At 44.5% G+C, this 12,472-nt stretch overlaps 1 protein-coding gene across 1 annotated transcript in view; it reads left to right on the top strand.

The window, feature by feature from the left end:
• The window catches only part of cnnm2b (cyclin and CBS domain divalent metal cation transport mediator 2b), a 29,588-nt gene that overhangs the window by 9,456 nt on the left and 7,660 nt on the right, over window positions 1–12,472 (top strand). Inside the window, exons 2-4 of the mRNA XM_068729007.1 lie at window positions 9,187–9,330; window positions 10,447–10,584; window positions 12,271–12,440. Of these exons, the coding sequence (XP_068585108.1) occupies window positions 9,187–9,330; window positions 10,447–10,584; window positions 12,271–12,440 (452 nt within the window). The remainder of the gene's footprint in view (window positions 1–9,186; window positions 9,331–10,446; window positions 10,585–12,270; window positions 12,441–12,472) is intronic.

Genomic DNA, 12,472 nt, shown 5'->3' with positions numbered 1-12,472 from the left:
CATGCGAGGGACTTGTGTTCAGCCGGTCCGAGGACGTCTCGTGACGGTCGGCAGCGTCGGTGGATCTCGTCTTTTAGGGTGGAAACTAGAATCACGTTTCACGTCGGAGCGTTTGCAGCCGTGCAGCATCAATCAACAGCAGCATAACGCTTTCATCCTGACTGCAGCCAGCAGTGGAACAGAAACGCAGGATGTTTCATGTTTTCCTCAATAACCCACATTCTCAAAGCCTGTTGCACAAAGCACGGCAGCTTTCACTTAGCTCATTCTAGCTTTAAGGATTTTGCCTCGGCTAATTGTTTTTATTGAGGTATTAATTATGAGTTTTAAAGCTTCAAGTACTCGCTGCCAAAAATGTGTGTTTTCAGGTGTTTAATTAGCTTTCTGTGTCACCAGCGACGGTGAAGCCATGCGACATATTACCGCTGCTGGTTTTGCTGATATTCACTACTTGCGTTTAATGTTGGAAGTATTGAAAAAGAAAATTTTTATTCTACTTTTTATTCTCCCCTCGAGGTTAACCTAAAAGAACAAACAACAGACTTCAAACGAACATTTATTACACATCATGAACTGTCACTCTTCACCGCATGGACTCGTAAAAAGCTCAATAAGTGGTGACGAGTTACATAGTTGCATTTAAATGGCACTTTTATCACACACACACACACACACACACACACACACACACATCACAGGCGGGGATGGAACAGCCAACACGGTGGACGATCCGCTCAAATGATCATCGGCTTTCCGCTCACAGACTTCCCTCCTCCTAATAACCCGAGGTTAGAGGACCCAGAGTCTCCTGTCGTATTCGGGTCGGGTCGCGTGTGTCGTGGTTGAAATGCAGACGGCGGTCGAGCTTAAAGTCACTCCAGAGCGGCGGCTGGAGTGTCTGTGGCCGCCGTGATGTGAAGCGTTTCAACAGAAGAGCGGTTCGAGTGTAATTATTCCAGGGCTTAAAATCAAAAATCCCTCAAATTAGATTCGATTGCTCAAAAGCGAACGGGGCTTAGCGAGTGTGGAACGATGCAGAACCCAAGCCAACGGTCCGCCTCCGCCTACACGACCAAACCGGACCTCGGTTTATCTGAGGCATGAAAACAGAATCTATAATCTAAAGTTATCATCAGACCAAGTGAGGCTGCAGCAGAACAGCTCCTGTTTATTTGAGTCAGCTTCTATTTGAATTACTCATGAATTCAACTTTTAACAACTTTTATTTCTTCTTTTAAGAGTTACATAATCTTGCTTTACAGAACGAGTGTCGAGATGTGTTTAGCATAGCATAGCCATAGCATAGCATAGCATAGCATAGCATAGCATGAACACCAGAAACAGCTTGCCTTGTTTTGTCCACAGTAACACAGAAATGTGTGTGGTGTCTCGTTCGTTTAATCTTTAAATGTGATTGAACTATTTCTGCACTTTTTCATGACACATCTGCGTCATTCTGTGGTGTCGTTCAGCCCCTCCCCCAAAATGATCATTATGGGAAGCAGACAGACAGGCAGACAGGGAGACAGACAGGTCACCCGTCCAACCATTACATGAAATGGTTGAACTGGTTTATTACAGTCCTGCCACAGATACCAGATTGGATTCATTGATTGCTGTCAAAATGTGATGAGAATTCCAACAAAAATATCAAAAATGATTTTCAAGAAGATTATCAGACGTGTACTTTCAGTCCAGGTCGTTGCTTAGAGCTCTGAATACGTCGCTAACGTCTGCTTGTGTAGAAAGAAACGTGTGTTCTTATGATTCCAGTAATGAACCCTGACGGTTTAAGTTTAAGACTGGTTTAAGACTGCTTTGAGCTCTGGTTTAAGACTGGTTTAAGACTGAGCTCTGGCCGTTGTTCGTGAGAACAATAGTTCTACGCGTTGAAGCCAAACACCCTAATGGACGCACGTCTTCGTTGGCGTGCGTTGCCGCGTTAGAGCGGCCCTCGGTCCTCGTCATCGCCATCGTGTGACGCGCTCAGCATTCAGCAGTTGCAACACTGGCGTAACGGAGCAGCACCTGACCTCGGGTCCATTCATGTATCCCTACTGGTCTCCCATTGATGCCTCTCCTGATGACTGAGGCCCAAAGGAATCTCCACCCAGGGGACCTCTCAACAACAAACGCAGCCAGCTACGACAGCAAGCTGCTTCTCTGAATGAACAACAATGTCATTCCAGCGGTGTGTGTGTGTGTGTGTGTGTGTGTGTGTGTGTGTGTGTGTGTGTGTGTGTGTGTGTGTGTGTGGCTGTACTGTATATGTGTGTGTGTGTGTGTGTGTGTGTGTGTGTGTGTGTGTGTGTGTGTGTGGCTGTACTGTATATGTGTGTGTGTGTGTGTGTGTGTGTGTGTGTGTGTGTGTGTGTGTGTGTGTGTGTGTGTGTGTGTGGAGTGAAACACCCCTGGCTGGTAGCAGCAGTGATCTTGTGACCAAGGCCCCTTAATGACGGTGAGGAGCTGTGAAGACTAAACTTCTCTGGTTCCTCTGATAAGTCGGTATCAGGAGAGACGTGTTGTTTGACCACAAGTACCCAAGTACATCTACACAAGTACTGTACAACTTTGAAGTACTTGTACTTGTCGAGTCCTTTATACTTGTCTCGACTACTTTCTATTCCTCTACGTTCATTTGATGACCTAAACACCTCATCATGTGTTGTTATAGATCTATATATAGATCTATCTATCTATATATAGATCTATATCTATGTGTGTATTTTAAACAGTTCGAGGCCTTATTGGACCAGCAGCAGTCGTCTCAGACTCCATGCTGTGTCTTCACACACATCTGATAGTATTTGGTGTCAGCAGCAGAATATTGTACGTCTTTTAGCAGAGAATGAAGCGTCGTGGTCTCAGACGTTCGGATGCGTTGATCGTTCCTCAGGTTGTTGTTGAACGAACGATTGTTACGATCTGAGCTGGAGAGCGACTTGTGAGAGTGTTGAACATGCCGGACTTTTTTTTTAGGAAGAAAACCATTCTCACAACTTCACCTGCAAGGTGCATCGAGAAGAGTCTTAAATGATCTGATCTCCAGCAACACGTTTAATATACAGAAAGTCATTCTAATATTAGTTTTATTTCTGAAGCGGCTGGAGATGCCTCTTCTCGTCTGTCTGAAGGAGAACTCCAGGGAAACACAGTCTCAGTCTCAACACAGTTCTCAAACTGCATGACGTCTTATTGACAGGTGATTAAAACATATTCACTGAAAGGGAACTAAAGACTTCCTCATCGTCACATTATTTGAGTCACTTGTAGGTTTTCCTCATAATTCTACATAATAATAATAACTATAATAATAATAATAATAGCAGCAGCTGCACTTCCCCTTCACAGTAAATGACTGGATATGGTTAATTTGTTCCCTTATTTATGTTTTCATCTGTTTGTATCTATAATACTTGCAGACATGGAAACACTTATGAACACAAACATAGAGATCGACTCTGCTAATGTCTCCTGATAACACGTGATGTTATCTTATTGATGTGTCTTCAGACTACATGTTCATGTAGATGAAGCTTTAAATAGTCCACATGTGGACCTCATCAGGGTAACGTTTGTGTCCACTTCAGTGGAAAAATGGGTCAGAGCGGCTGGAAATGTTCTCCGGAGGTAGATTTAGAAGAAAGAGCGTCTGATGGGTTCCCATCACCCGGACATTGCTCTATATTTGTCAGAGCTCAAATATTTGGAAAAATAGGGGGAGAGCAAAAGGGGGGGGGGGGCAGTGATGAGTGTCCACAACAGATACTGACCCCTCATACTCCCACCCAAACTCTCCGAGCCGTACGGCCTATTTATAGGAGGGAGTTACGCTATGGAAAAATATGACAACGCTGCATTCCATAAATAAGCTGGGAATGGTGGAAAAGAGCACACAGCCTGGTCTCTGTAGGCCTCAGTGGAGGTTCTCAGGGTTGGCCCTGGATTACGGAAGAAGGGATGGAGGGAAGGATGGAGGGTTGGATGGAAGGATGGAGGGAGGGATGGATGGAGGGTTGGATGGAGGTAGGGAGGGATGGATGGAGGGAGGGATGGATGGAGGGTTGGATGGAGGGATGGATGGAGGGAGGGTTGGATGGAGGGTTGGATGGAGGTAGGGAGGGAGGGAGGGTTGGATGGATGGAGGTAGGGATGGAGGGAGGGATGGATGGAGGGAGGGTTGGATGGAGGGATGGATGGAGGTAGGGAGGGAGGGAGGGATGGAGGGAGGGAGGGAGGGTTGGATGGAGGGATGGATGGATGGAGGGAGGGATGGAGGGAGGGAGGGTTGGATGGATGGATGATGGAGGGATGGGAGACAATTCAATATGATAATTTATCATCTTTCAGTGGAATCATATCGTGATGAAATCATATTTTGAAATATCACGATACATAATTAGATCGTCAAAATTGATAATAACAAGCACATGCTAACTAAGATTTCTCCGGAAATCTGATACTTTTGCACTAAAGCTCTTAAAAATGAGAAAATACTAAATACTTAAGTATTTAATTCACACAGGAATACAAAACCATGTGGTTATGAATCACCAGAAAACGTTGTAGTCATGCTTGCAGCTCGTCTCCAGACTAAAATATCAAACAAACATAACGTGGATTTCAAACTAATTTTGTCATTATGTTTCAAACTATTATGGGATGACCTGAGTCATTTCTAAAACCCTGTAGAGCTGTTCATCCTTCTACAGACGTGGTTTTAATGCACACAACCACCAACACTTCCTGGTACCTGAGTCATCTGCTGCTTTGTTGGTAGGGGAAACAAAATAATCCCCTGTTTGTGTGTGTGTGTGTGTGTGTGTGTGTGTGTGTGTGTGTGTGTGTGTGTGCGCGTCCTAACTTCACCCAATTACAAATGTAAACTGCCGTTTACCGCTCCAATGACTCAACCGTTATTCCTGGAAATGTTTTAGAAATCGAACACGAGAGTCTTTTCATGACCAACGCGTTTCAGTCAACCCAAAAAGCATGCTTCCTTAATGGATGAAATTGAAAGTGGATTGACCCCCCCCCCCCCCCCCGACCCTGATGTGTGCAGTGTGCCTGAGCGCTGGACTACCCAGCATGCATTCAGCCTCAGCCCAGCTAGACGGCCCCAGATGTCAGGCAGCAATAGTGGCTCGGGACCCCAGACGACTGGTCCGCCGCGCAAAGGACACGCTCTCCCCTCGGCCCGGTGCCAAGTTCCAGAAGGTCCAGAGGGTCCAGAGGGTCCAGAGGGTCCAGAGGGTCAGCCTCCCCACTCTACCTCCAGTCCCCCCCCCCCCCCCCCCCTCACAAACCCACTGCCCCACCAGCAGCTAAGGCGCTGTGAATAAACAGGCCGTCATTGTCTCGTAATATATTTATGGAAGACAGAAGCTGCATTTTTTCTGTCGCCTGTGTGGCATTTTGTCTTTGTGGGAAACTAGAAAGTATGCAAGACAAACCGATCTGTGAGTGGAGCTACTGTGCAAAAGATGTGTGTGTGTGTGTGTGTGTGTGTGTGTGTGTGTGTGTGTGTGTGTGTGTGTGTGTGTGTGTGTGTGTGTGTGTGTGTGCGCAACGTTGACTGAGACAGAAATAGACTTTAGATATAATTTTAACTTGAGACCACATGAAACTACCATCATTCTAGAAGCTGGTGATGCTCAAAGGTTCGTCGATCAAGCTGATTTAATGATCAACCGCCAACAAATATAATGCAATCCTGTTTCGCTCTACACAGAGAAGTGTCATGACCTATAATCTGGGAACCCTTAAAGCTTTGATGCCAGAGGAGAAGTCAGAGGATCAACAGGATGATCACAAGCCTGGGAACATCAACGCACCTCCTGGTGTTCTTTAGGGTTTAAATATCTGGTAGTCGTGGATGTCGGCACCAGATGATGACGTGATCCACTTTGAAGATGTGAACATATTTCATAAGGAGACGTTTGATCTGCTAGAAGAAGCGTCAGGGCTTCAGCAGAGGCGTCGTAGGCTTTGTTCTCTGTACTAACTTTAACAGAAACTCATCCAACAGCTGTTGAGATGTTTCGCTCTGGATCAAAGCGGTCATTCAAACAAGCGAGGGACCGATATGATGCCCCGGCACTAAGCGTGGCAAGATATTCGCTCGACACGTGTCGATAGTGAAATATGTGGCCTCATGATTTCCATAGAAAATAAACAGAATAGTATTAATAGAAAGGTGTTTGTGTGGAATTCATGAAACGACCTTCTGCTTAGACGTTAACCCGAGGGACAGACTCTAGAATGAACTCTGCTTTTCTCTGTCATTTCCACTGAATAGCGTCTCGTTCATCGTTTCCTGTGTCAATCATGTGAACTAGTGTCTTCTGCTGTTGAATCATCTCTCACAGTTGATCCCTATGAAGTCCTCCGTCCAGCTGAACGAACGTGTTCTTGACTTTAAGAAACACGATGATGAGTTTAACTTGAAGAGCGTGAAAGAATAAATCATGTTTTATTCTTTTCCCCTGTTGGAATATTGATTGTTTTTCTGTAACACTAGATATTCAGCAGGCTTTGATGTATTGTTATATTAGATATATATATATATATTAGATATATTGTTATATTAGATATATATATATATTAGATATATTGTTATAGTAGATATATATTAGATATATATATTAGATATATTGTTATATTAGATATATATTAGATATATTGTTATATTATATATATATATATTAGATATATTGTTATATTAGATATATATATTAGATATATTGTTATATTAGATATATATTAGATATATTGTTATATTAGATATATATATTAGATATATTGTTATATTAGATATATATATTAGATATATTGTTATATTAGATATATATATATATTAGATATATTGTTATATTAGATATATATATATATATTAGATATATATATATATTAGATATATTGTTATATTAGATATATATATTAGATATATTGTTATATTAGATATATATATTAGATATATTGTTATATTAGATATATATATATTAGATATATATTAGATATATTGTCTACATGCTGTGAATGTTACGCTCATAATCTCAACACTCTGTTGTCACATGACCTACGTTTGAGACTTCAGTCATGTGATAACAGGTGGGTGTATATATAGAGGAGATCATAACCATGCATATGTTTAGTTTTGATAATTGTACTACAAACATTCATTTATTTATTTAATCATTTGTGCGTAGATGGAGGCTGAACACATCGACGTGGTTTTAAAATGATTCGGTGTTAATTCTTGCTTCTGTTTCTTATAACAACAGTTATTCACTTATTTGTTTTGTTGCAGAGAGTCATGGCTGTTCGATGAACATGCAGCTAAAGCCAGCAGCTGTTTAGCTTAGCTTAGCTTAGCTTAGCACAAAGACAGGAAACGGGAAAACAGCCCACTAGTGCCTCTAAAGCTCAATCAACACGCTGCGTCTCGTTGGTTCGTTTGCTTTGAGTCTTTTCGACACCGTGAGGTTTGGAGGACGATAGTCCCTAAAGAAATGGTTCAGTGCATGCTCTCATAAAACCACACGCTATTATAAGATGTAACATGCTAACTGGTGCTGGTAGGTGGACTTAGTTAGACTAGCTGTCTCTAGTCTCTGTGCTAAGCTAGGCTAAGAGGCTGCTGACGGTAGCTTCATGTTTACAGTGCGGACATTAAAGTGGAAAAGATCTTCTCATCTGATAAAGGAAGAAGAGGATTACTGTTAAACTCTTTCCTTTAAATGTCACTCGATACAGAAAACATCGTGAAACGAGTTGATTCTTGCTGAAAACAAAACAGTTTAAAATTCACTTAAATCACTTTATGTTCAGTTCATACTTTTAAGATGAAACACAACACTCTGTGTCTAGAAGCCCACATGTGGAAGCCTGGAGGAGGAAGCGAGCATCGATCCGTTTCCCTCTCTGCGTGGTTTAGAGTAATTGCTGACTGACGGTCTTCTGCGGCCGGATGGCTTCAGCCCATCGAGGCTCCATCTTTGTTTCTAACCCTCAGCGATCAAGCGGCGCTCCGCATGTCATTGACGTCTCAACACAAGTGCTTTGAAAACAACTCCTGGATATCGTCTGCTGCTTTGCAGACTCTTCCTCTTAACGGTGGATTTCTGGTGTTTACATTATTAATACCCTCTCGTTACCCTGTTCGGTGTAATCTGAGTACATCTCTTGAAAGCCTCAGCTGTGTGTCTACACAACGTTCTCACATCAGCCTCAGTGAGCTGAGGAGGGAGCGCTGAGCTGCAGTGCAATAAAACACTCAACGGTGATCAGCACTCAGTCCTGCACCGAGGCAGCCGACATCAGCTGGAACAGCATGCGAACACTGACTCAGTGATGCACCTGTGTTCTCCAGATACACACACACACACACACACACACACACTCGTGCACCACTCTGACACACGTGCACGCACACCGACGTCCTCCATTATTGACGGCGAGGTGTATCTGCACGCAAACGGCCCATTCCGAGACAATCTGATCACGCAGCAGAGGCTTCAGCCGGTCCGCTCCTCCGCTCGGTGAGAATATCGCCGGGGCGGAATGGAAACTTCATTTTGCAGGGGCTAATATTAGACCGGGCCTCTGGAAAATTCCTTTTAAATGATCACAAGCTGAGAAAAAGGCAGAGAATTTGTTTAGCGTTTTGCTTGACGGTATTCTCCACATACACGGCAGTTTGTTTCTTTTCTTTCTTTCCAGTCGGTGAGGCTCACAGGAGGATCCTGGGAACACAGATGTAGAGGGGGGGGGGGGGGGCTGGGGGGGGACTCGTGTGATGAAATGTAGACCGTTTGACTGTCCGTCTGTCCGTCTCTCTTGTTTCCGCTGGCACTGTTAACACTTGGACTACCGTCGTCCTGCTGCTGCATCCCCGGTCATCGCTTCATGTCACCGGCTCTGTGACCCGACATGACAGCCAAAACACTGTCTGACATGACGGATGAATTGTTCTGATTATAAAACACAAAGTGTTTATCCTGGATACTTGATATTAAAGTGGATCAAAGTGGAACTAGCCATGTGTGTCCCTGCCTGTTTGTTCCCTTGTACCTCCATCACTGACCAATATTTAACTCCCTTTATCAGTATATGACCCTAACCTGTGTGTGTGTGTGTGTGTGTGTGTGTGTGTGTGTGTGTGTGTGTGTGTGTGTGTTTTGCTAGGAAAATCCCACCTGGCCATAGTTCAGAGGGTGAACAATGAGGGTGAGGGAGACCCTTTCTACGAGGTTCTGGGTATCGTCACCCTGGAGGACGTTATTGAAGAGATCATCAAGTCGGAGATCCTGGACGAGACCGACTTGTACAGTAGGTTCTCCTCTCGTCCCCCTCAGACCGCGGACCTCCTGTCACTCGTGGGTTTTCATCAGCACCGTTTCCAGATGCTGCAGGCAGCTGTTTTCAGGGACAAGGCTTTGATAAAACCCAACTGCGCACCAATCCTCAGAACCCATCGGCTATTGGTCCGACGAATATATTTATCCTCCGGGGGCAACGGACAATATTTCGGGACACGTTTAGCGACGAGCTTGACGCTCCATGCTTCATGTCTGCTGGAGGTGTAAACGAGAAGGCTGAGCAGGTGGAGCGCTGTTGGTTTGCATTCATTGAGAACATCTGTCTGCTACATCTGGAAACAACGCTGACGACAGAACCATGAAGCAGGAAAACCAAAGAAACTGAGCCGAGAGCAGCTTTGGGTTTACCTCTTTAATGCATGTAGATAGTTGTTCATGTACAAATATGGATTATAGCTTCAAACATGAACTCATCCTCAATCTGTTTGTGTGTTAGGGTTTCAATTAGCTGAGGTGTTTTGAGATTATTACTCCAACTAGATTTGTGTTATTCTTCAGATCCGCTTCATGTTTTTCATTAAAGACATTCTTATATTTAACACCTACGGTATCTAAGGTAACGAGAGTTATTGCTCACATGGGAGGGACAGATGTTTCCTACCGTCACTCTTTGCTTTCCTTAATATTTCCGTGAACGTCTCCTCCCCGTCAAAGTGAAAACCCTGGTTCACGTTTGGTACCGGACCCTGAGCGGACCGTGTTGTTGCACCTCTAGCGGTATCAGACGTCCTGCAGACATGGAGTACGTGCCACTCTATTTGTTGCCCTAATGCATATGGCTTTAAGTAATGTTAAGAATGCGCTAAGCTAACAACGTAGCCCCCTATAGCTCTCTTTTAGTTCTGAGAAGAACGCCGCGGCTACATTTCCGGAAAAAGCAAATAAGCTTTTGGGTAACTGCAGTTTAGTCACCCGGCGACCCGGGAGGAGCCGCTCACCGTCTGTGGAGCGCCGTGGACCGACCTGTTGGTGTTGTTGTTGTTGTTGTTGTTGTTGTTGTTGTTGTTGCACAAACAGCTTTAAGTTTGCGTCTTACGCTCCGTGCTTTTCATCTTCCCCTCCTCAGCCGACAACAAGACCAAGAAGAAAATCACCCATCGGGAGAGGAAGCAGGATTTCTCCGCCTTCAAGCCGACCGACAATGAAATGAAAGTTAAAATATCACCTCAGCTTCTGCTGGCTACCCTGCGTTTCCTGGCAACAGGCAAGTGGGCTGCGTTTCTGCTTGTCTTCCCCCAGTGTGCCCTCACCCCCCCACTGTGTGTGTGTGTGTGTGTGTGTGTGTGTGTGTGTGTGTGTGTGTGTGTGTGAGAGAGAGCATGTGCCCATATGGGCTTTGGGCAAGTGGGTGCAGGGAGGAGTGAGTATGTGTGTAGAATGAGTATCTGTTGTTTGTGTATGTGTGTGTGTGTGTGTGTGTGTGTGTGTGTGTGTGAGGGAATGAGTTGTGTGAGGACTCACAACGAGTGTGTGTGTGTGTGTGTGTGTGTGTGTGTGTGTGTGTGTGTGTGTGTGTGAAGGCCTCTCGGGAGCGCGGTGCGGGATGTCTGTGCAGAAAGCTCAGCCGTCTATTTGCTTGCGTGTCGTGCTCTGAGGGTTGCATGTTGAGATCTTAGCTCACAGCTTTAAAAACACCACCCTGTTTACACGCGTTCCTCGGTGACATCACATCCCGGCATTTTTTTTGGCCTATGATCGGGGTTCTCACACAAGTCAACATGCTTAGTGTAAAATGTGAAATATTTCACCCGCTTTCCCTCGGGAAATGGATTTCCGAGGAGGCCGCCGAAGGCCCGGCGCTCCAGCAGCAGCAGCAGCAGCAGCAGCAGCAGCAGCAGCCGACTGCGTCTCGCTGCAGTTGGATTTGCTTCAGAACTTTGACCTAGCAGCTAAGCGTTGATTAAGTTCCTCTAAAGGCTATTAGGGAGTTTAGTTCCTGGTGGTGGAGCCAGCAGCCAGCTGACACATATCACCGCCGCTCAGATGACGGAGCCGATCGGCCCGGTAGGCGGTTGAAGCGGACCAGAAATGATGTTTCAAAGTCAGAGCAAAACATTTTCTTTCTTAAATCTATACAGCCCAAAATCACAACAGTCAATACGACACCGCCTGTCCTTAATAAGCTCCACAAATAAAAAGATTCATCGGAACAAGTCTCAGGAAGAGCAACAAGCAGCAGGTGATGAACAGACAGAAGGTAGAGCAGGAGAACAATCAGGAAAATACAACATGAAGAAACGTGTGAAAACATTTTAGTTTTTAATGATTCATCAAACTATCAAGAACTCAACCTGACAAATGCAATGAAATCATGAGATTTCAGCGTAATTGACATAAAATTGACATAAAATGTACGTAAAATTTATGAAAAAATTGACATAAAATTGACATAAAATTGACATAAAATTGACATAAAATTGACATAAAATTTACGTAAAATTTACGTAAAATTGACGTAAAATTGATGGAAAAATTGACAGAAAATGTACGTAAAATTGACGTACAATTGACATTGAAGGCTACTTGCTCAGCTCTGTCAGTAAAAAGAAGGATGTCACGCCACAGAGCTTCAGCAGTATTTTGAGTGGTGTTAGGGGACCAGAAACAGAACATCTCACTAGTAGGTCATTAGAGCAGTAACAGAAATAAAGATGACTTAGATGAGAGAACATGAGCCTCTACAGTAAGAACGTAGCACCGTGACCCGAACAGCAACGACCAACTATCGCCCATAAGTTGTCAATGAGATCAGATAATAAAAAGGAAAGATGAAACTACTTTGATCAATTGTAAATAAAGCACTATTGTTGGACTCTCAGACACCGATGCTCTGTGTATTGGTATCTGGCCCTAGTTGACGTCTCCTTCTCTCTCTCTCTGGTTTCCTCAGAGGTCGACCCGTTCGCTCCGGTGCAAATGTCAGAAAAGATTCTGCTGCGCTTGCTGAAGCACCCCCACGTCATCCAGGAGCTGAAGTACGACGAGAAGAACAAGCGGGCGGCGGAGCACTACCTCTTCCACAGGAACAAGCCCGTGGACTACTTCATCCTCATACTGCAGGTGAGTGGACGCAACCAGCTGCGCGGTCCAGA

This window comes from Cebidichthys violaceus, unplaced genomic scaffold, assembly GCF_023349555.1.
Source record: "Cebidichthys violaceus isolate CVI_PGR_0920_01 unplaced genomic scaffold, fCebVio1.0.p SCAF_44, whole genome shotgun sequence".
NCBI lineage: Eukaryota > Metazoa > Chordata > Actinopteri > Perciformes > Stichaeidae > Cebidichthys > Cebidichthys violaceus.
The sequence above is the reverse complement of the archived record's forward strand: the minus strand, read 5'-3'. Positions and strand labels throughout refer to the sequence as shown.